Raw genomic sequence first — 25,609 nt, 5'->3', positions numbered from 1 at the left:
GTCTCATTATCACAACCAATTCCAAAGATCAGTCCTAGACAACCTGGAGTACAACTGTTTGCGTATGAACGAAATAAATTTCACTGATGCTAAACCAAACTGTTTATATAGCAAGGGCATTTGAGTGAACTCTCAAAATGTCAGAAGTAGTTCGTGGCCCATTTTGGGGAAAATAATGCAAACAATGGCTAAAATAAAGCATTCAACAGATTTATCAATTGATTTGGTATCTCCACCTTGGAACTCATTTATAAAAGTAATATGATTGCAATTCTATTTGTTTGATATCATTTCACCTATTGTTTACTATACAGCATTGATCTTGTCAACGAGTGTTTTAGATATTATTGATATTCATCCAATGAAGACTCCCACTGCAGGGCAATGGATGACAGGCAACCATCGGGTGAATTGGTCATGCCACCTATTGGCATAAAAATTACAAATAAGGAATCAATACTAGTACTTAGTTCAAGTTGTACAATACCCCTCACTGCTTCATTTCAAATAAAAAAGTGGAGACATTATTCTAGCCTTTCACCTTGCATTTAAATCCCACTCATGTGGCCAGAGTTACTAAATTTACAATTTTTTAGGTCAAGCATTAAGGATCCACAAGCAAGCTTGGGAAAATCCCACGGCTTGTAATATGCCCCTCTAATGCAAAAATAACTTCAAATCTAAAAGACAGTTGTGATAAACAACACCCCTGAACTTGTTGCTTGAACATTACCTTAATCAAGGGTAGCCAATACAAGCTAGCGTTATATGCCATAAGAGCATAGAACTCCCTATTTCTGCTATACTTAGTTTGCTTCTGTATTTTTTCTATCCTTCTCCCTATTTGTTAATACTTGAGTGTTACCACTATGATATACTCCAGGCTATAATAAAAAAATAAAACCTTTCTGATTTACAACAGTACAGAATACAACAGAATATAGTCATTTTATGGCATTGGCCATAAAAAATAAAAAATTAATGCTGCAATCTAGTAACAGATGAGAATGAAAAGTTTCTGAACCATCCGAGCTAGTCTGAAAGAGAACTGTTGAATTAACTTATAAATTGTCCTAAACAATGCTTGCACTCCAGATGAATCATTTTAAAATTAAAGCATTTTGAAAGATCATATGCCTTCAAAATTCATTACCGTCTCCAAAGAGAGAAAATCAGAATTGCAGGGAACGGCTAATGAAGCTCAATGGATAAAAAGAGCAGACATAAATGCTCCACAGAGTCTAACATGATCAGGTTTTACCATTCAATGAATAATATCAAATGAAAAGTTCACTATTGACTTGATTATAAGATACATAAAAAACAGATGAAGCTTTTTTGAAAAATAAAGATCATGCTTTCACACTTATCACCATATGGCCGCCATCCTGCATTTCTCATCTCAACATGTATCTACCACCTTTAAATCTTGTTTAGAGTGAATGCTTTCTTGAAATTATGGAGTTCATTTTGATTTCCACAGCGCCTTCCTTGCCTTGAGGACCTAATAATTTGCTCTATTCAGCCTTCGCCTGTAACACAAGATAGCCATAAAATTCTTAACCTACCAAAAACCAGAAATCAGACATGTTTTTTTAACAGAAACGATGGCCTTGCTACAAAACTCTGAAACCAATCTTAAAAAAAAAAGAGATAAACTAATACCGTTTGTGAATGAGAATGAGATGGACTGCGACTCCTGCTATTACTCCGATTTCTAAGGTTTCCACTTTGTGCCTGCAAAAACAAGAAGCCCACAGATATTTGATGATCATGAAACTTTACTAGTGTTAGATTATAAACTCCACCAACAAAAAATAAACTCTGTTGCGCAAAAACAGGAATGACAATACCCACCTTTCGCCGAGGTGTTCTGGATCTTGACCTGGACCTGGACTTAGATCTGCAAATGTATAAAACAGAAACATTGCAAACTTTGAAGCAAGCAATAGATTGATATGCTGAGTTTAGTTCCAAAGCATAAAATCTTTTCCCATTCCAACCCTGAGGACCAGTAACCATGACATAAATTACAAAAAGTTGAAACTCTATGTACATCTAAAGATGCAAAACATTGCCCTACAAGCAAATTTAGAGAAATACCTAGATATGGATCTTGACCGTGAACTTGGCATTGAATCAGATCTTGACCTGCTCTTCACAGACCTGCTACAATAGAGTAAATGGGTAAACTGAAATATTAGAGCCCTCAATTGCTTTGACCTACTATATTCCAATGGCATAAGAATTGAACCTGTTAACTTTTCGCCGGCTGACACTTGGGCTTCGACTTGGGGATCGACTGCGGCTGTGGCTGCGGCTCCGAGAAAAACTTCGGCTACGACTCCGGGAAATACTTCTTTTTGAGACATACTCTTTTACCTGATGAAAATTATGCATGATATTTTTAATCCGTTCTCTAAATGGGTGCACTAAGAGACCTATCCTACTGAAATAAGATGAAGAAGCACATGCTTCAAAATACTTAAAAGTTTGGAACAGTTGCAAATAACATAACAGGAAGGTGTTACCTTACATCAAACTTCACAGTATGTACAAAATTCAAATGTCATGCAAGGATAAAACATCACCTACCCTTATATATGATCGAGAAAATGGGTTCTTGAACTCTGAATCATCTAGTTTCCTGATCTGAGCATAAACACAAAGAAGTCTAGATCAACGGACCAGTATAAAATTTAAAAACATCTAGTTGAATATGTATCAATAAGAAAAAACATTATATACATACTGCATATTTCATATCATCGTAGTTAGTGTAGTCAACAACTCCAGTAGTACCTGCAAATTCAGAATAAGAGAATAGGGAGCCGAAGCTCCACAAGGTTATAGCTAATAGCAGGAAATGTACTAAAGAAAAAATCATATAATGCCAAACCAAAAAGATAACTGAGTGACGCTCTAAATGTATCATTGTTTAAACCTGAAATCATTTAGTATGTGAAGAGAGTGAATGTAACTGCAACCAATGACATAAAGCGGCTCCCAGCACCTAGTAAAGTGAATTAGTATCAAAGAAAGTAACTTCAAACAGAGAAGTGGGCTAAGGCTAGTGGCATTAAACAATCAATCTAGTATAAAATATTTCAAGTTCATATAGTTAGGATGCCAATATTGCACAAGAATGAGGATTGGGATACAAGATGAACCAAATAGTTACTGCATATACTGAAAGCTAGGTATGCCAGTATAATATGCAAATAATTTTCAACTATCTTGACACACACACCTTTATAAAAATGCCCATATTAATTAACTAAGAATTTAAATGCTTACCCTTACCATGTCACAGTGCCTATCAAGCTAACAAATTCTCATACTCGTCTTTCCTAGAGGTCACAAATATTAAGATAAAAAACGTTGGATACAATCTCCTAATTAAGGGCTTAGAAGTTGAATTTGTATCTTTGGTTGACGAAAACATTATGGACAAACAAGAACACAAAAAAGCAGAGAAAGGGGCAGATAAATGGAATACAAATACTTGTATTGACTCATGAACCTGTGCCAAATGAGCAATACAACAAACTAGATGATATGCATAAAAGCCTTTTTTATAATTATGGTTTTGCATGTAACCTCAACGTAATTTTGTGTTTTGGAGGGCCTGTGGGAGCAGGATACCTTTCATCAAATGAATAACCCACACTACTTAAGGATAGAAATCTGAAATACAAGATGTGTGTGTGCTATTGTAAATGGTATAATAGACTAGAATTAACCAGTGTTTCTTCAAGTTTCAGGGGTCGAATTTTAAGGACAAGAAAAAAGAAAAAAACAGATTCTGGGAATAGCATGTGGACGGGTATTAAAATAATAAGCAAAATTAATTATTGATTTTTTAAAAATATCAATAACTCAAAAGTACCTAAGAATAATATAAACAAACCAATGGATGCAGAAACTCTACAGAGTACAAGATCAATTCACTGATTCCATTTTACCTCAATTTACTATTCTTTTCCACAATGGTTCCTGTTACTGTGACTGCATCTTACCCTATGGCAGCTTCTACAGTTGTTCCTGTTTTCATCTTCTTGGCACAGTCCTGTTGTGCATGATTTCAACAAATGCTAGGCTAGAAGGCTTTTTCTGTTCAGATAGGCTTTCTGCAACATCATTTTTGGTTAAATTGGTTGAGGTTCAGTCCATGGCAGCTCAAATTTCACCCAACCAACCATATTTTCAGCCTGTGGAGAACTCTTTGCTCCTTTGAAAGGGAATGGTAGCGTTACCTGACTGCAGTTGCTTCAGTTCTTAAGGCAGAGACTATTTTGCATGCATGTTCAATGATGGAAAAGCCCCTTCCCTATTGGGTTTTCCGCAGCTGGAGATGTTACATTTTGTGCTATGCTATTGGGTGAGATGATGTCTGGTTTGGAAGGAGGCAGACCTTTTGCAGAATGAGATTCTACTTGTTCAAACCCAACCTAGATGTGTAAATCTGAGAAGATCCCGTTGCTGGTCATGGGCCCTGAGGTTGTAGAGGTAGCAAATTATCTCAGGTTTTATATGATATGTAGATTTCAAAATCTATGGCTAAGTTTAGTTAACCTGCATGAATGGGTTGTAACGCATGCAAACCCTTGTTGTCTAAAGATTTAGTCCTTGATCCCTGTGCTCAGGGATATTTTATAGTGATGTGTGTCACAGCAGAAGACCAGATGTTTCTTCTAAAATTTGATCCCTGGTCATGAAGGCAGGCAACTCTGTGTCTGAAGCTGTGGTTTCCGGACTTTATTCCCTCCTTTAATACATTCTCTTTGGTTCCGAAATAGGTTCACTTGCTGAAACTGCCTTTTGCGGTTTTGGCAGCCCTTCAGTTTATTAGAAAGGGTAAATTCTTGGGTAAATTTCTCTCTACTGCTGCTAAGAGTAGTGGGTTGGGTCCCTCTCTACCATTGCCAATATTCATGTTGAGATGGATCTTTTTGGTGGTCTAACAAAGGAGATTTGGCTTAAAGTGGCAAAGCATGTATGGAGGCAACCTTTGGATTACGAATGGATTGCTTTTCAATGTAGATCATGAGGAGGTTTGTTCGAATAAAAGAGCTAAGGGCTGTTCAAAAGCTTGTAGGTCTTCTCATTCAAATTCAATGCTCTCCCCAGAGAAGGTTGCTTCCCCTTTAGGGTCTTTCCCTTTGGTTGTTCACATGCTCCAAGAAGTCCCCTCATGGAAATGCATTTAATGTTGGAGACACAATGGTCAAATGCATTTAGGCTTAGTGGGATCATGATTTAACATGGGAGGCACAATGAAGAAATGCATTTAATCTAGGTTGCCAGTTCGGGTTTGGGTTCAAGTTCAGGTTTGAAGAACCAGTTCACTGGTATGGCAAAATTTTGAAATGGGGTTTGGGTTTGTTTGGGTTCATTAGATATATTTATGCAGCCTATAAGCATGAATTAAGATTAAAATGTCACATAATATCATATAAACAACAAAAACACCATAAACTTGTAATCATAGCGTCATGATCATACCATCATAGCATCCTATACTTCAAGTTCAACATCAAAATATTAAAATGATAATATCAAGTTCAAGTATCATTGTTTCAAAATTCAACTTGCAACAATTGGAACTTTATACTAAGTTTAATTCAAATTGTTTAAATCATCTAATCTTCTTCTTCTTCTTCTTCTTCTTCTTCTTCAACGGCATTAGTTGATTCACCAATACTGCCAAGGCCAATGGGATCAGCTGCACCAATAACAATCTCACTATCCAATTCCTATAATGAAGCAACTACAAGCTGAGAAGTGGAAGCATCCAAATCTGTATGCTCTGCATTCATATCCCACAACTTTGACTCCCCTTCTTTGTGTTCATTCTGCTTGTGTGAAAGGAGACACAAGTTGGAATGCACATATACTAAGTTCTCAGCTCTTTTTGATTGCAACCTATTGTGCTTTACTGAGTGGATGAAAGAATATGTGCTCCAATTTTTTTTTGATGCTGATGAACTGGCAGCCTTTGAAGACAAGACAAAGTAAACAATTAAAACTAAATTATTAAAGTTATAAATTTCTAGCAACCTATGAAGACAGTAAATTGAAAATTGAAAATTATAAATAGAACTTGTGATATAATTTTGATTGCTAGGGGCTGCAGCAATTGGAATCGTTGGCCATGGAGGTACCATCAACTATGGGCATCCTTCTTAAATCGATGACAAAGAGCGACAATACTTAGACCTCTTGCAATCACAAACTCTATGAACTCATCTGAAATCAAATCTCGCATATCATCATCAAGAGAGAGTCTCAGGAATGCTGCCTTGTACCCATCTGTGATGTCCCAACTCTAATAATAGAATTTAATAAAAGATAATAATAATAAAATTAAAATACAAAAGAATACAAAATAAAAATTAAATTAAAATATAAAAGAATATAACTAAATATAATTAGAGTTTAATTTAATTAATGAATGGTCAAAAGGCATGAAATGATAAGTTGTGACTCTCCCATATATGAGGTATAAAAGGGAGAAGAGAACTCATTAGAAGGGGGGAAAATTTGAAAATGAAAGGGCAGATCTGATTTAAATAAGAGCAGATCTGATTGTGAAAGGTTGTGTCTCTTTCAAAGGACAGAAATGATGGAGTTGCACTCATTCAAAGGGTGCTAATGGTGAAAGAGTGTGTCTCTTGCCAAAGGGCATACATGATGAAGAGGTGTGACCTCTCCCTCACATTGAAAGATATAAAGGAATAGGGGGAAAAGGAATAACATTTTTGGGAGGTGTTGTGACGTATTCACACATCGCCCCATTGCAAATGGGGACCCCCACTTTTTGCTTTCTAGGGTTAGCCCTTTTGGTTTTGTTGTTAGTCGTTTTAGTGTCTTAGCCTTTGCATTGAAGGGATTGAGTCAGGTGGATCTCCTCAAGAGGTAAGGTCAATTGAGTGATTAGGGGTTATTTAGATCATTCCTAGGGTGTTTTTTGTGTACTATCCGGTTGCACTTCAAGTTGCTAAATCAAACCTTGGTTGAATGCATAATGTCCTCCTAGGTCCCATCCCTTACATCAAGGATAGAGCGAATTCGCCTTGAGTCTGGAATGTCATCCTGATCCTCAAATGTCCTGAAATTTGGCTAAGTCTGGAATGTCATCCTGATCCTGAAATTTGACTAAGTCTAGAAAATTGAAGAATCCTCCAAAAACTAGATTTTGCATTATAACCAGTGTTCCACGGAAACGCGTTTCCCCCTCCCAAGCCCAAGTCCCCCCGTCCCCGAAACCCATCCCCGAAACTTTTTCCCTTTGTCCCCGCGTCCCCCCGTCCCCAACATCCGTGGAATAATGATTATAACTCCTGGAGGTCCGAAACCACTCTCAAACATCCTGACAATATATATGGAATATAACTTAAAGTATAAGAAACTTATAGTTAAATGTTATATTCCATATATGAATCCTGACGGAGAGACTAACATGTCAAATTTCGCTCCTGACCCTTCCAAAGGGTCCAGAGCGAATTTCCTTATATCTCCCTTCTTGGTCCTAATTTGCCTCATAAACCTTATCCCTATGGCATGGTTGAGAGAGTATTGAGGTGTGAAACAAAGTGAAGCGATGAAAAGTGAAGGATTTGAGCATAATTGCAAATTTCGCTCCTGACCCTTCCAAAAGGTCCAGAGCGAAATCCTCCTAATAGCTTATTTCTTCACTAGGGACATTGAATGGTGGTCATGCATGGCAGAGAAAAGGATCAAGGATCAAGTCTAAATCAAAGATGAGTGAAAAAGGATGAGAATTGAGCCTAATTGAGCAAATTCGCTTCTGACCCTTCCAAAGGGTCCAGAGCGAATTTCTTCATAAAACACTATATCTTGCTCAAACCTACGAACTAACCCATTCCCAAGCAATTTTGAAGGCAAAAGACTTGTTTCTAATGATTAAAGGATGAGAAATGGAGTTTTGTGAAGGAAAATCAAGCAAAATGTAAATTTTGCTCCTGACCCTTCCAAAGGGTCCAGAGCGAAATTCCTTTTAAGCTCCTGACCCTTCCAAAGGGTCCAAAGCGAAATTCCTAGCAAGACTCTCTATTTTGCCTAATGCACTAGAAGGACCTTGTTTTAAGCTAAATAGATGGCGAATTGACTTGATTATGGTAAGAGGAGATTTGATAAGTCAAGTTTGAGGTGAGTTGAGAGGAAAAAAAGTGTGCATTGAGCCTAAAGACAAATTTCGCTCCTGACCCTTCCAAAGGGTCCAAAGCGAAATTTCTTAAACACCTATTTTCTCCTTGTTTGAGGTCAAAATCTTAGTTCCTAAGGCATGGTTGAGAGAAGATGGATATATACTTGCCTAAAGAAGTGAATGGAATTAAAGGCAATGATGGATTTGAGGTCAAAAGACTAAATTCGCTCCTGACCCTTCCAAAGGGTTTGGAGCGAAATTTTTTCCAAGCTCCTGACCCTTCCAAAGGGTCCAGAGCGAAATCCTTAGGAGGACTCCTTATTTCATCTAATGCACCCAAAAATATCTTGTTTTAGGCCAATTTGAGGGTGAATTCACTTGATAATGATAGAGGAAGATTTCAAAAGAAGAAGAATGGTGTCCAAATGCAAATTTCGCTCCTAACCCTTCCAAAGGGTCCAGAGCGAAATTTTTTCCAAGCTCCTGACCCTTCCAAAGGGTCCAGAGCAAAATTTCCTAAAAACTATATTTTGCTCCTTGTTGAGGTCAAGATCTTGATTCCTAAGGCATTGTTGGGAGATAATTGTTAAGTATTCCCTTGAGAAGTGGTTTGGAGCAAAGGAAATGATAGAATTGAGGCTAAATCACAAATGTCGCTCCTAACCCTTCCAAAGGGTCCAAAGCAAATTTTCTTGAAACCTCTTTTGCTCCCAATTTTGTGTCAAGCCTAGCATTGATTGAGGTGGATTGAACTTAGAAGCATCCTTAGGCATGCATTTGAGTGAGTTGTGGTCACAAAATGTGAAGAATTTATCCAAAAGTGCCAATTTCGCTCCTGACCCTTCCAAAGGGTCGAGAGCGAATTTCATTTTAGGTCCTGTCCTTGGCCAAGGTCCAAAGCAAAATCTTTCTTTTAGGCCTTTTTGGGGGTCAAATCAATGATGTCTTCAGGAGAGAGGGATTGAAAGGTCAAGTCTAAGACAAGGCTAAGTGAAAAGGAGTATGAATTGAGCTTAGAGGATCAAATTCGCTCCTGACCCTTCCAAAGGTACAAGAGCGAATTCTTTCAAAATCTACATCTCACCTCCAGTTTGGGTGGACTCCTTGGTTCAAGAACCTTGCATAAGGAAGAATGACCTCATCCAAGCCTTAAGGACCTATAATCATGGTTTGAGCTAGTAGAAATGAGTAAACTTGATGAATTTGAACACAAATGTCAAATTCACTCCTGACCCTCTCTAAGGTACAGAAGCGAATTTCTTCCAAAAGTGTGTCTTTTCCTCCTAGCTTCAAGGGAAATTGATTCAAATATCTTCTTATTGATGATTTAAGGTAAGAAATGCCATGTTAGAATGAATATATATCATGTATACCTAGTCATCTTTTGTTTGTTTTGCAGATCAACAAGACTGGGCTAGAAGGAAGAACAGACAACGGCGACCTATTCAAGTTCCATCATCATTAAAGACACCTCAAATGCGTGGAGAACTCAACGTGCTTCTAAAGTGTTGGAAGACTTCAAGTGTTCAAGGAGTTGCAAGCTATCCTCAAGATCTTCATTTTACCACATGGAAAAATCACAGGATGACAGAGAAGAAGGATCTTACAAGCACTTCAAGGCGAAGTATACTACCACAGAAGGAGTGACTCGACCGTGAGATGGCCTCATCAAACACATGGGAGTCAAGGAGGTACGCTATTCATCAGGTACATCAAGGACGAAGGAGGATCAACCAAAATCAATGCAAAGGTACATTGAAGAAGCAGATAGTTTCAGAAGAGCTAATCAAAGTTAGCTTCTCATCATCATCACATTGAATATCAAAAAAATACAATGTTCCTTGACCAAGCACAAACGCAAGACAAGGTGGCATCCCAGTCACTGTTCCTCCAGTCAAATAGCTCCACCTCAGCATGTCCAGATTCAATGTACCTAACTCACCAGTGATAACACAAACTTCGAGGCACCTACCCCTGACATCTATTGGTCCATTCTCATGAAATGTAATTTTATCATTGGCTAAAGGAGTTTGTTATAACAAACCCTAATTAGGGTTTCTATCTTGTAATCCTAGCCATTGATTGTAAATCAATCAGAGCCATTGAAGTGTAAGGAGTTCTCTATATAAAGCTCTGGCTCTTCATTTGTAAAGATTAAGAGTTAGTTCATAGAGGTTAGAATAGCTAATGATTAATAGCAAATAGAATAGCAATTAGAATAGATTAGGAGAAGGCAAGAAATTGTTGCCTAAATTGTAAATGAACTCCATTTTCATTAAAGTTAAGGTGAAATGTGTTATTTCTTGCAATATGCATGGTTTCTTGTTGAATCTTCAATTTTAGATGGTAGATAATTAGATTGAATGGAAAAAAATTGTTGAATGCACTCGCGTGGAATCCGCCTAGTCCAAACCACTAGCCTCTTGCTGATTGTAAGTGCGCCCTGCATGGTCAACTGGCATAGACTGAGCTTAATCTCAAGACATTACGCGTCTATTGTTCATGCATTAACTTGAATGATGATCAATGTTTGAGAGTAATGATTTAAACATCTTCAGAACTACCCTAGAAGATCGCACTGAGCTGGTGTTGAATTGTTCCGTTTGATGGTGCGACCTAGCCTAGTAGGACTCCACCTAGTTGTTTATCCATCTTCTTGCATTCTAGGTCTTAGATTAAATTCTCCAAACCCTGTATCTTTTGCCATTTCTTTATCTTCTAGCTAGCAGATAGGATTCAAGTTCCAGCAAATTAAATGCTCAAGCAGTCAAATGTAAGTCCCCTTGTGATTCCAGCATAATCACATCATACCACAAGAGCTTATCCACACGTAGAGACCCTACATATAAGAACCTTGGAGTCTTCTCGAATGATCCTTAGGCAAAATCTTAAGCATTCGAGGAAACTTTGTTCAAGAGAGGATAAGATACCTTGGTATTTTATTCTATGTTTCCATGTGCATGAAAAACACATCAACAGGAGGGAAAGTCAGAAGAGGAGAATATGAAAAAGAAAGGTCGAACTTTCACCAGCAACCATCACACTCAGTATGTAAGGAAAGAAAGAAAAGGAGAAGGGATCAAAGAAAGAAGCTGCTCCATCAGATTCACGCACAGGACACTCAGCAAGGGTATGGGCTCTGCATTGCCTTAGTTTTACCTGGAAATATATGAACACAACAGCACAATAACTACAATCTGATATTGCAAACGGTCATTTGGTAAACGATCATTCACAATAAATATTGTTCAATAATGCAACCGATCATCTGAAAAATGATCAGTAAATATAATTTAATACTGAAATCAATTAATGAACATAATAAAATATAATGTCATAATGAGGAATACGAGTGTGACGAAGATGAATTCTATAACGCTATCAACATTAAATGTGGTAATATAATATAATGGAATGTATCTAATTTATTATAGTAAGCTGATAATAAGTGGAATCTAAAGACTAGTACAAAATCTGATATAACACAGTAATCTAAGCTAACACTAACAATATAAAGGCTGTGATAAATATGATGATACTAACAGCAAACTGATATAACTCTACAATGGAACTTATAATCTATAAGAGATTGTTTAATTGATCAATCATATCAACTGCATATTACTACTTAATATGGGACCCTCTCTTAGGTATGCCACTCCATAGTGGATGCCTAATCCTTGCAACATGGAGCCAAGAGGGATGAAGCATCTGTTCTTGGGCTTAAGAGAGGAGGTGGTTGTGATGAGGGGGAACGGCGATAGGACACCCCACTAGGTACGCACCTCCATGTTGGATGCTTAACACTTGCCACATGGAGCCAAGAGGGATGTAGAATCTGCTCTTGGGCCTAGGGTGGAGGGTCTCTTGGACACCCTATCCAGCTAGCCTACCCTAGTGCTCGAGGAATTGGATAATAAAGAATGGCAACTAACCTATAATCTAATTTTATCTAGCAAATATAATACTAATGGTAATTGATACATCAAAGAATTGTATCACTCAATCTAATTCATTAGTATATGTTTTAATTTATAAGTATTACTTCATTTGTGTTCTCTTATTTTGTTTTGCAGGAAAACAGTATACAAAGGTATTCCCATAAACTTAATTACCTATTTTAGATTTGGGCAAATTTAGGTTAATTTAAAAGTATAACTAACTAGGGGACATTACACTACCAGACACTTCTAAATCTCTATATGGTGGAAGCCTTCCTGGCATATCAAGAAATTGGATGCTATAATATTTTGGTGTCAATGCATAGGCAAGAAGATGTAGATGAGTGGTCATCTTGTTCCATCATTCTATAACAATTGCTTGCAATTGTTTGAAGAAGGTCTCCTGAGGGTCTCTCTTTGTCATTTATGATTTTCTTCATCTTCTAAAGCGTTGGGTCAATGCCATCATACACCTCTCAAATGCAAGGCCTATCCATGTTAGTGTAGCGAAGCAAGCTCATAATGGGCTTGGTGAAGCGAAGGAGATACTCCACATTTTCCCACCATGAGTCATCCAATATCCTTACCCTAATTTTTGCTGCCCTCTTAGTGCTGCTTTGCTTCCATATAGACCAATTATTGCTGATCACCATATTGCAAAGTGCCTCTTTCACTTTTACAAGTTGTCTCAAGACGATTAAGTTATATGGAAAACGGGTCTCAACAACCTGTAATAGAAATTAAAGCACAAAAAAACAATTAAATGGAGACAATCATGTAAAAAGAATACACATTACACAGTCAAGTTATGAAAATCAGAAAATATAAAACACTAATTTTATTTTATTTTTAATTAAATTACTATTTCAAGTTCATTTATCTTCAATAGCTCCAAATTTGAGAATAATCTGAAAACTCATTAAGACATGTGGTAGTTCATGATGAACATTTGGATGTCCTCAACCTTTGCATATACATCTTTGATTCAAGAAATTTGAATCCCAATCTTTTGTAGCATAAGATTGAGTGAGTGGACCGCACAAGGTGTCCACAAAATATGCTAATATCGCTCTTCAACCAACAAACCAGCAGGTCTACAATTCTTTGCATTGTCCGTTATGACTCGAACAACATTTCTAGGTCCCACTATCTCAATGGCAGCAATGAGAATATCAGTAATAAATTGCCCCTTTTACTTGCCCCTCACAATCAACGGATTTCAAAAACATTGCCCCTTTAGGGGACACCGCTATGACATTGATCAAGGGAAGGTTTCTTGAATCTTTCCACCCATTTGAAACAATGGATACCCCTATCTCAATCCATGAATCCCTTATGGGCTTCAATGCATCCTAAACCCCCTTGACCTCTCTTTCCAACAAGGTGTTGCATATCTTCTCATAACCGAGGCCCTTATACCCTTTTGGAGCTTCATTGACACTTTTCAGCATCTTCTTCCAGTATGGGGAATGAACAACGCTTAAAGGCAACCCATTTGCATATATACATCTTGCTATATCTTGGTCGGCAATGTCTTGACTCTTATTTTGAAATGAAGTTTCCAAAGGTCCCTTTCTTTTCAATGGAATGGATGCTTGAGTTTTAGTGTCAGGCTCAACTGCGCTAGTACAAAAGGGGTGGTCTTCTATCACAATATTCAAAGATGGGGGTTGTATTCCCTTTGATTTTTTTTTAATGGGCATATTTTGTCTATGTGCTTCTCTCTCTTCTACCTCTTCATGCTCCATGATATATTTTAATACTATCTCATTTGGTATAGGAGCATTTTTTTCCAAGACGTTTCTTGACTCCTCTACTAGGTATTCCACACAAAAACCCTGCCACCCTAAAATATGAACTATTCCTTTCTTTATCACAACCCTGACATTTCCAACAGAATCCCCCACCTCCTGGAAGGGAACTATTCCTTTCTTTATCACAACCCCAACATTTCCAACGAAATCCCCCACCTCTCGAAAGGGGTCTTATGATATCAACATACTTCCATAAAGGAGAATCAAAATTTGGTGGTTGTTCATTATTGGCATTGCCTATGGAGGAAAAGGTAGATGCCATTGTATTCCTATGGGAAGAAATTTTATACACATTCAAAATAAAAACAAGAGAATGGAAAGAAAAATAAGTAGATCTTTTGGACAATTATGAATCAAAGAGAAATGAAAAAATTTTAAAAAATAAAATGAAAAAAAAACTTACCTCTTTCACCCAATAGAAGCTTGCAAAGGAGTAGGAATGAAGCACAAACACTTAATTAAGCTTCACAAATCAATCTTCCAACTCCCTCTTGCTCAACCAAACTTTTGCGCAATCACCTATATGCTCCAGCTCAAGAGAAAACAATCTATTTGCACACCAAATGAGACATAAAACCCAGCATAAATTATTATAAATCCACTTTTTAGGGTGGTGGATGCCAAAAAATTATTAAATTTGCAAAAAAAGCATCTTTTTTGTGGACTTTTCCACCTGGTTCACCCATGGTCCGTCCAAATTCGCTCGGGTCCGGCTCCAGTTCAAACCAAGCCCCGTGGTCACGGACCCTATCCAGACCCACAGGCAAACCAGCCCTAGACTAGGACCCGGGTCGAACTGGACCAGAACCAAGGGCCCAGGGCAGCGAACCAAGCAACCTAGCATTTAATTATTGGCGGTCATATTAAATGCATTTAATGAAAGATCATATGAAGACAAGCCATCTTGGGTGCTTGTATTGGATAGAGCATTTCAGTTTTCCTCAAGATTGCAATGAAATTTGGGCACTCACGTTGAGAAATGTCACTTGGGTGCATTGGTTAAAGGTGATTGTAAGTTTTCCTATTGCTCTCTTGCCTATATATAGAGGCCTTGAGATGGAGTTCATATGCTCATTGTGTGCACTCATTGTGAATGAAGTTCGATGCAGGCACTTAGAGGCTTAAGTGGTGAGTAGTTGCTTGTTGAAAGATCACGAGGAGTATGGTGTGGGATGTGTAGATTTAAAGTGCAGTTGAATCAATCTTGTGAGAGGTGCAACTGGGTTGCACAATGCCGCTAAAGAATTCCAAGTTCTTGCATGGTTTACTCTTATATTGAATGTGTTCACTTGGGAAGGCTCAACGCTTGATATTGTATTATAACTTGTTGGTGAACTTTGGTTTCAGTGCTTTGAAGGCTGGGTTTTTTACCTGTAAATGTTTTCCTTGGTATATCAATATCTCCTCTCTTTTGTGATTGTTCTATTCTTTCTTCCATTCTTGTTATTTCTTTAGTGTTGTTACTATGTCACAATGCTACCAAAACTTGTCAAGATTAGATAACTTGATACAACTCTTCTCAAAAACTTAAGTAGGGAATTGTTTTGTATTTCCTTTCACTTGAGACGACAAAGTCTCCCTTTTCTATCAATCAAAAAATGTTACTAGCCAATATAAATCCTTTAATGAATTAAGCATGGACCATAATCAATTTAAGATATTCTTTCCATTATTGTTTCACTAACTAGCATTCCATTCTTCCTCTTAACCATCTAGAGACCAAATGCTCTCTTAATTTAAATGTAAATATAACATGAATGTTTGTCTTAATTCATTAAGCAACATGATGGACTAGATGTCATCTTAAATGATGCAAGCAACGGCTCTTAGGCCATTCAATCCACTAGATCATTGGTGCAATACCCAAATGCAAAGACCCAACAATACAACAAGAGAGGTGGTAAAACCCTCTCGATCTTGACTCAAGTATTACGATTAGACCATATCCATTAGAAAAATCCTCAAAGATGCATAAGGGCGTGTTGTGACGTATTCACACATTGCCCCATTGCAAATGGGGATCCCTGCTTTTTTCGCTTTGTGGGGTTTTGCTTCCTAGGTCTTTTAGGGTTTTGTTTGTTAGCCTTTGCATGTTGAGTGTTGCCAGAGGGATCCCTAGGATGGCGGGCTCTTCTTGAGCTAGGTTGAGTCTTTGGGGCCCCAGAATTAGGGTTTCTTTGAGAGTCTTCCTTAGGGCCTGGCTTTGCTCTTGTTGCTAATTGTGAGGCTTGGTGAGTGAATATCATTCTTGAAGATCCGAGCTAGGTCAAGTTGGTGAGTGATGAAGTCTGGAATGTCATCCTGATCTCCAAATGCCCTGAAATTTGGCTAAGTCTAGAATGTCCTAATCCTGAAATTTGACTGTCTGGAAAACTGAAGAATCCTCCAAAAACTAGATTTTGCAATATAACTCCTGGAGGTCCAAAACCACTCTCAAACATCTTGACAGTATATATGGAATATAACTTAAAGTATAAGAAAGAAGAAAGATTATATTCCATAAAATGATCCTGACGGAGAGACCAAAATGTCAAATTTCGCTCCTGGCCCTTCCAAAGGGTCCAAAGCGAATTTCGCTCCTGACCCTTCCAAAGGGTCCAGAGCGAAATTCTTCATAAGACATTCTACTTTGACCAAAACCTAGAACTAACGCATTCCTAGGCTTGAATGAAGGTAAAAACGCTTATCTGAATGAGGAAATGTGAAAATGAAGTCAGGATTTGAGCCCAAGGATGATTTTCGCTCCTGACCCTTCCAAAGGGTCCAGAGCAAAATTCACTATAAACCTCTTTTGCTACCTTGTTTGGGATACAAACCTTGCCTCTTGGGTGAAGAATGCTGTTTTGTTCCCTTCCAGAGAAGATTGGAGTGGAAAAGATGAAGGATCAAGCCAAGAATGAGATTTTCGCTCCTGACCCTTCCAAAGGGTCTCCAGAGCGAAAATCTTCCTAGACCTCATTTCTTGCCTTAATTGACCAAATTTTGATTTGTAAGGCATCTTGAAGGGAAGAGTGGACATGTTTGGACGTTGGAAATGTTTGAAAGCTTTGTAAAAATGAAGGATTCTAGCCAAGAAGGTGAATTTCGCTCCTGACCCTTCCAAAGGGTCCAGAGCGAAATTCCTTGCAAGCCTATTTTTTGACCTTGCTTAGACCACAAACCTTGTTTCTTGGGTGAAGAATGATGTTTTGTTACCTTCCAGAGAAGATTGGAGTTGAAAAGATGAAGGATCAAGTCAAGAATGAGATTTTCACTCCTGACCCTTCCAAAGGGTCCAGAGCGAAAATCCTCCTAGACCTCATTTCTTTCCTTATTTGGCCAAATTTTGATGTCCAAGCTATGTTGAAAGAGAGAATGGGCATATTGAAACCCTTAAGGACGTTTGAAAGAGTTGAGGAATGAGTGTTTTAGCCAAGGAAAGAAATTTCGCTCCTGACCCTTCCAAAGGGTCCAGAGCGAAATTCCTTACAAGCCTATATTTTTTACCTTGCTTGAGCTTAAAACCTTGTTTCTAGGGCAAAGAGAGATGATATTTTACCTTGCAATGAAGATTGGGTTTGAAAGAATGATGATTTTGGTCTAAAAAAGTGAATTTTAAAAACCCTTATTTTCTTAGCAAAATCAACTCAAACTTGGGTTTCTATAACTTGGATGTGAGAGGAGAAGTGTTTTCTTGCCTTTTAAGGTGGATTCAAGTTGAAAGGATGGAGGAATAACACTAAAACAAGATTTTCGCTCCTGACCCTTCCAAAGGGTCCAGAGCAAAAATCCTAAATCCACCTATTCCTTTCACATTTGTGCCAAGCTAAGCCTAGACCTAGGTAAGATAAGCCTTAAGATTGCCCTTGAATGGATTTTGGTCACCAAAAATGTAGATTTTGAGCTAAAACAAGGATTTCGCTCCTGACCCTTCCAAAGGGTCCAGAGCGAAATCCTAGATAGGTCCTGTCCCTGGCCATGATTTTGAGCGAATTTTCCCTTTTAGGCCTTCCGAGGATCAAGCAAATGTTGTCAAGTTGAAAGATAGATCCAATTGAGGGAGTCAAGGGGAGACAAAGTGAGAAGAATGGAATTGAGTGAGGGAAGACAAGCTAGGAATGAATTTCGCTCCTGACCCTTCCAAAGGGTCCAGAGCGAAATTCTTCAAATCAACTTTTTTTCCCTTGTGTGAGGCCAAGACTTTGATTCTTAGGGTGTAGTTGAGGTTGGAAGGATGTTATTTAGCCTTGCAAGATAGATTGGAGTGAAGAAGATGAAGGATCAAGCTTAAAACTTGAATTTCGCTCCAAACCCTTCCAAAGGGTCCAGAGCAAAAAACACTAAAACCATCCTTTTCTTCAAATTTTGTGCTAAGTCAGGCCTGGACTAGGGTGAGAAAAACTATTTGGAATGCCTTGGAAAGATGTTTGACCTTCAAAAGTGTGAATTTTGAGCTAAAATAAGAATTTCGCTCATGACCCTTCCAAAGGGTCCAGAGCGAAATTCTGGATAGGTCCTGTCCCTGGGGAGAACCTTGAGCAAACTTCATTTTGATGTCTTCTTGTTGATGGTTTAAGGTATAAAATGCTATGTTAGAATAAATATATTATGTGTCCTTAATCATCTTATGGTTTGTCTTGCAGATGAAAGAAGACCAGGCCAAATCAAGGACGACCTCCACAGGACCAGGCCAAGACAAGGACGACCTTCTCCAGTCCACCATTCCAAGGAAAGGTACATCATCCATCCTGCACATCAAAGACAAAGGAGGTTAGAGCGAGGGTCTGTTGGAGAAGCAAACAGTTTCAGAAGAGTTAACTAAAGTTAGCTTCTCAGCATCACCAAATTGAACATCAATCAAGTGTCGGACAAGGTGGCGTCCCAGTCATCACTCCTCCATGTCGGATTGGTCCACCCCAGCATGTCCAGATTCAATGTACCTGGCTCATCAAAATGGCACAAACTTCGATGTACCTACCCTAGTTATCCATTGGTCGATTATTCCAGAGAAGACATGTGTCCAAATAATGCAATTATTTCATTGGTCAGAATTGAGTTTGTTGTAACAAACCCTAATAGGGTTTTCATTTTAAAATTTCGGCCATTGATCTCAATTTGATCTTAGCCATTGAATTGTATTGAGGGCGCTATATAAGCCTTGGCTCCTCATTTAAAGGCTAATAATTAGTCAATAGTCAGTAGTGGCGTGAATAGTTAGAAATAGTGAATAGTCAGCTAATAGAATAGCAATTAGAGTAAATTAGGAGAACAAGGCAAGAAATTGTTGCCAGTGATTGTAAACAAACTCCATTTTCATTGAAGTTATGGTGAAGTGTGTTGTTTCGTTGCAATATGCATGGTCTCTTGTTGAATCTTCATTTTAGATGATAGATAATTAAATTGAATGAAAGAAGTTGTTGAATGCACCTGTATGGAATCCGTCTAGTCCATACCACTAGCCTCTTACTGATTGTAAGTGCACCCTGCGTGGTCAACTGGCATAAAATGAGCTTAATCTTAAGTCGTACACATCTATTGTTCATGCATTATCTTGAATGGTGATCAGAGTCTGATGGCGTAGGATTTGAACGTATTGGAAGCATCCCTTAGAAGATCGCACTGAATTGGTGTCAAATTGTTCAAGCCTGATGGTGAGACCCAACCCAGTAGGACTCCACCTAGTCGTTCATCCATCTTCTCGCATTCTAGGTAGTAGAGTAGACGTCCTGAACCCTGCATCTTTTGTCATTTGTTTGTCTTCCAATTAGTTAATAGGACTTGTGATTCCAGCAAATCAGACGTTTAGGTCGTCAAGTGTAAGTCCCCTTGTGATTCCAGCAAAATCACATCATACCACAGAGAGCTTATCCACACGTAGAGATCCTACATAACAGAACCTTGGAGTTACTCCGACTGATCCTTCAGCGAGATCTTCAGCAGTCAGGAACTTTGTTCAAGAGAGGATAAGATACTTTGGTATTTTATTCTGTGTTTGCATGTGCATAAAAAACACATCAACAGGGCGCACCATAAATGAACTTCCAACAAACAAAAAAGATATCTCATATATCTGATTAGGTTGATGAACAAATAAATATTGGATGCCTTTGGATGAAAAAATCAAATGATGGAAAATCTTGGCTCCTTGCCCCACATATTTGAACAACTCCCACTTTGTCATTTCTTATTTTAACCATCAAGACTAGTACTTTCCAACATCCAACCTAAAGACAACTAAAACCCTTACCTCAATAAAGCTTGTTTGGAATTATTAAAAGTTGTTAGATGATTTCTAACAAAGAAGAAACAAACAATCACAATAGAATCAAGAGTAAACCATGTTAGAGCCACCAATGGGCTCAAGCTCTCAAGATCACAAGCAAAACCAAAAGATACCTTCCACAAGAGAGCCAGAAGAGAAAAATATCGTCTACTTATGGTTTATTAAGGATCAAAAATGTACATATAATGCTTGCTTATAAAGGCACACTTGAGAGATAGAACTAAGCAAAATTGTGACAAGTTTCTTAATCCTATACAATGAGACAACTAGTGATAAGATAGCATAAGATCACATGACAACTAGAACTTCTAGAAAGATTCTAGCTCCCTAAGTAAACTTAACATGTAATTATGTGTGAAAAGGGTCTAACTAGGAACAAGTTAGATATTGTGCCTTGTTCACATTACAACCGGGGATATTGAATAGAAAAAGCCCCTATTCACACAAACAACCCCTCTTAAGTGCAACTAAGGGAGAATGTAAACAAATGCATGAACGCAAAGATGATTAGTATGAGTCTCGACTACTAGGCCATGTTAGGTACCCATTTACAAATGCAATCTCTCACAAACAAAGAAAACAAGAAAACCAAATAGGATAAAACTCCTTTCCAAAAAAGAGAAAAGATACAAACAAACATATGCAAGTGATGGATGGAGAACTTGTAATAACAACCCCTGATTTTTTTTCAAGTATGTGTTTTCAAGAGTTGAAACCAATGAAGTAGTTTGTTGTTGTTTACTTTAAGATTGCTTTCACGATATGAAACCAAACATAAAGCATAATGCTTGCAACATAGCATAGAAAATAAAGTGTTGATAACAAAGACTTCATTCAACTTCGTATAACTTGTTCAAGCATTACAAATCAGTCATCAATGAACAAGATGCTAAAGTTCAGACTTAACAATTAATTGCAAACCTGATTTTAATCACCATGCATAACTGGTAAACTTGGTACATGATCAGCATTCACACTAGTAACAAATGATGACAATGGCGATCTCCAAATTGATTCTCCAAGCTTTGTACAACTTCAGAAAGTGCTCTAACTTCAGGAATAGCCAATCAGCCAATGAGACACCACCAAAATATTTTTGATTTTGAAACCCAAACTGAACTCTAAGTGCCAAGGAACTGGGGAGCCTCCTAGAAGGGCGATCTGATTTATAAAATCAATTCTCATCCAAATCTCACATGCGAGTAGTCAAAAGGTAGCGCCTAGCCATAAGGAATGCATTGAAATCATACCGAGAATGATGTCTAACCTGATCACTGAAATATGAGCATTAAGGATATATCAAGGAACTCAAAAGAAGCATTCCGAAACTCAAAAATTCACACCAGCACTCAGAAAATGCTTCTAAACTTCTTAAAACTCATACCACACTCCAAATAAGCACACTCAATACCCAAAACAAGAAACCTGCATCAGAAAATTGAATATATCTTCATCTTTCTCAAACCCAAAATCACCAACAAACCAAGATCACTAAAAACCTTCAACCCAAAAGCACCAACCAGCTAGGGTGGATATTTCAACATTGAACCCAACTACCCAGAAGAGGGATTTTGTCCTCTATCCAACAAAAGATGAACTCAAAAATCAATCTGGCAGCATAACATTAAGTTGTCAAAGCAAGCATAACCAAATGAAACCCAAACTGAACTCCAAGTGCCAAGGAACTGGGGAGCCTCCTAGAAGGGCGATCTGATTTATAAAATCAATTCTCATCCAAATCTCACATGCGAGTAGTCAAATCGTAGCACCACGTAGCACCTGGCCATAAGGAATGCATTGAAATCATACCGAGAATGATGTCTAACCTGATCACTAAAATATGGGCATTAAGGATATATCAAGGAACTCAAAAAAAGCATTCCAAAACTCAAAAATTTCACACCAGCACTCAGAAAATGCTTCTAAACTTCTTAAAACTCATACCACACTCCAAATAAGCACACTCAATACCCAAAACAAGAAACCTGCATCAGAAAATTGAATATATCTTCATCTTTCTCAAACCCAAAATCACCAACAAACCAAGATCACTAAAAACCTTCAACCCAAAAGCACCAACCAGCTAGGGTGGATATTTCAACATCGAACCCAGCTACCCAGAAGAGGGATTTTGTCCTCTATCCAACAAAAGATGAACTCAAAAATCAATCTGGCAGCATAACATTAAGTTGTCAAAGCAAGCATAACCAAATGAGAGCCCAAACGAGAATATAAAGAGTGAGGAAAGAATTAGGACAACCTTCTTTCAATTTGAATTCATTTCCCTCCAAAACTACCTTTCAAAGCATAGGAAAAAATATCTCCAAAAGATTTGATCCATATAGAGCTCTCAAAATAAAAAATTTAGCTTTACTTTATTTCCCTTCAATCCCGGCGTCCACTTTGGAAGCAATAAAATAATCTTTTAAAATATGAAAATGCTTCCATACCTTGGCGTCCCCTTAATAAAGTCTATCCTTGCCTTTAAAAACAACTTAAAGTCACCACTTCACTAGCTGATGATCAAGGGGGTCTATCATGAACCCACTACCCTCACTTAAGTCATAAAGTAACATTATAATAGACTTAAGTGATAAAAAAAAATCTCTCTGAAAACATTACAACTTACCAAGGCCAGAACTGAAAAGTATTGCGCACTAAGCTTAAGAGAAAATGGAAGCCAAGATCAAATGCTAAAAATAGCACTTACTAAAAATAGCCATTTGTTAAAAGTAGAAAGCTTGTCAAAATACTCTAGAAATCACTACTAGAGCTCACCTCAGGACACCAAGTCCCTTGACCACATCCACTTAGCCTATGGGAACCCGGGAGTAGGCTAATGGAAACGCCATGCCAAACTAGGGGCAAAAAAAGGGACATTACAATTCCCCCTCCCCAAGATTGTTTGTCCCCAAGCAATGCCAACAAATAAACCGATTGACCTCAAACCAAAATCAATAGACTCCAAGGTCCCAAATAAGTCTAAGAGATCTGTAGCTCCTGCTCAAAAAACTATAGTGTTGGGCTTTCACAAAAATGACCTCTTGATATCCTCCTACAAGAAGAGCACCCAAAAATCAAAACATCTTTGTCAACTCATTAGTAAACTACTTTCCATAATTGCAAACCTGAGGCTCCGTAGGAACAAACTTAAGAGAATGAATGTTAACTCTCCCATTCTCCATACTCTGTACTCCAACATAATGGTTGTCTACGCAAAATAAACCGTTGTCCCCTCCATAAGAGCAAACTGGAAACAAGAACTAACCACCAATGGGTGCTCAAATATTAATCCAACATTGAGCTTGGTCAATTGCAACACTCATTCCCATCAAGTTAAACTCAAAACTAACCCAAAAGCTGCAGCTGTTAAGTAAAAAATTTCCCAAATTTAACACTTTCTTAGAACAACAATCACTGCAAAACACAAAATCCTTGGCCAAAACAAGTTTTATGTTCACTACCTTGGCTGCAAACTCACTTCCAAGAGTTACCAACACATAAGTGATCCCAATTTTGTTCAACAACTATCTCCAATCCACTTGTTTGAAAACAAATGGGCTCATTAAGTGACTGTAAAAACCGATAACAGCAACATTTCTTTCCCCTTTTGGATCTAAAACCTCACATGGTATGTCTCTCCCATCATCTTTGGATTCAATCAGCCCACACAAATGATCCTAGGCATAGTCATTCACCCCAAACAAAGCTCCACCACACCAAGGTCTATCAATCTCTAAGGCACCATAGTGTTCCTCTTCTTGTGGTGATTTCATAAAATCGTTCTTCATGCCATATTGGTCACATTCATATTGGCTCGTCATAGGAAACAAACTTTCATTAAGAACTTGTTCTTCCTCTAAACCATCATCAAGCAACTCAAAAAAAGGATTATGGATTGCCAACTCCATATCCATGTCAAACAAAGGATTATCCAAAATCTGAAATTTATCACTACCTCCTTGTTGTGACTTGGCGATGGCCACATGATTAGATACTCCTTGCATCATTTGGCATGTAGCATTATGGATTCTTTCTTGTGTCATTCCTCTCAACACAAACTTCTTATGACAAAGAACAACCTCTAAGCCTCCAATGTTCAACAAATAAAAAATCATCATGGACTTCGTAGTGATTTATGAGAAACCTCAATAGAGGAATCATCCTCATGCAAGTCATAGTATGACATTTGCTGCCATAACTCTTAAGCCATTAAACCTAGTAGTTTTTAACCCTCTTTGTGCTACTATGTTCTTATGGATGAAATTATGTGTGGCAGCGGTATCAATAAGTGCAACAATGGGCTGTCCTTGTTACATCCCTCTTTTCTAACTTGGAAATTATGCTTATGTGATTAGTTAATCAATGATATCTAATTTGTCTTCTCATGAATGATTAATAACTGAATGAGGAAGTTATTTCGATTTTGATACTTCATGTATTCAGTTATTTCGATTAAGATTTGACTAATTGGTTCTTCATGTAACCAAGTGGATGAAAAATATGCAACACCCTCAGCAGGGAGGGAGAGTATCATCAAGGAGAGGATTGCAGACTTTGGAAAAGATCAATTCCCATTGAACCCTAAGTCAGGAGATAAGTTATGTTTGGTTAAGGAGTGTCAATCTCGTGCTTTTTACTGTCAGTTGTTGGTCAATGTATACCTTGTTGAGTGTTGCTTGAGTGGGTATTGTATCTTTGTTAGGTAATCGTTATTCTTTCTTTATCAAGTTGATCATGAGTTATTTTATGCAAATATATATATATATATAAGCTCATATCCGTTGAGTGCTTTATTATTAATAAATACATTTCAAATCTATATATGTACATAGAAAGGGCGTACATATATAAATACGTATGTACATTGAAGTATATTATTACATGTTAATAACTTGTGAGAACGTAATTAATTTGGGTAAAGCTTCCATATGTATTATTCTACCTTATTGATACACCAACTAGTAATTCAAGGAGGATGTTTGGTAATAAATTCTGATGAAGGCGTAGCTCTTTTCTTGTAAAGTCAGCACCACCTCCACTCTTGAGAGCTGTCATGAATTCAGTTTTCTTGGAGCAGCATTCTTCATGATGCGTTGATTACTTGAAGCTTTTCTTTTGGCAAGGAAGGGTTAACATTTTTATGGCATGGAAGGAATTATCATTTGAGGAAGAAAGAAGTGGACGACGAAAGTAATTGCAAATCAGTGGCACTAAGTCTTAGCACTATGTTCTTTATTCGCAAAGGAAAGAAAGTGAATGCTCATTATTTCCTGGTAGTGTCGCATCTTAGGCAACCTTTTGAGATCTGAGAGGATCGATACTGTCATAGCTTGAGTAGAAATCGTGAGTAGAAGAATCTTTCACAGGCATGAGCCATTACTTATTTGTTTTCAGTTCTGTGTTTAAATACATCAATATA

General features: G+C 37.8%; 1 protein-coding gene across 7 annotated transcripts in view; it reads right to left on the bottom strand.

Annotated features, from left to right (window-relative positions):
* Positions 1–1,033: 1,033 nt before the first annotated feature.
* The window catches only part of LOC131040228 (serine/arginine-rich-splicing factor SR34), a 95,759-nt gene continuing 71,183 nt past the window's right edge, over positions 1,034–25,609 (bottom strand). For 4 of the 7 annotated variants that reach the window (XM_057973113.2, XM_057973133.2, XM_057973127.2 and 1 more), the window contains exons 9-15: positions 2,753–2,802; positions 2,596–2,652; positions 2,255–2,382; positions 2,104–2,169; positions 1,858–1,903; positions 1,666–1,737; positions 1,034–1,532 (exon numbers count right to left, since the gene is read on the bottom strand). In XM_057973113.2, coding sequence (XP_057829096.1) covers positions 1,518–1,532; positions 1,666–1,737; positions 1,858–1,903; positions 2,104–2,169; positions 2,255–2,382; positions 2,596–2,652; positions 2,753–2,802 — 434 coding nt within the window. In that variant the 3' untranslated portion in view covers positions 1,034–1,517. Of the gene's footprint in view, positions 1,533–1,665; positions 1,738–1,857; positions 2,005–2,103; positions 2,170–2,254; positions 2,383–2,595; positions 2,653–2,752; positions 2,803–25,609 lie in introns of those variants that run through there. The other 3 variants (XM_057973137.2, XM_057973143.2, XM_057973148.2) reach the window with 3 other exon arrangements.

The sequence above is a fragment of the Cryptomeria japonica genome, chromosome 3 (genome assembly GCF_030272615.1).
Source record: "Cryptomeria japonica chromosome 3, Sugi_1.0, whole genome shotgun sequence".
NCBI classification, from domain to species: Eukaryota; Viridiplantae; Streptophyta; class Pinopsida; order Cupressales; family Cupressaceae; genus Cryptomeria; species Cryptomeria japonica.
This window is presented reverse-complemented; position numbering and strand designations above follow the sequence as displayed.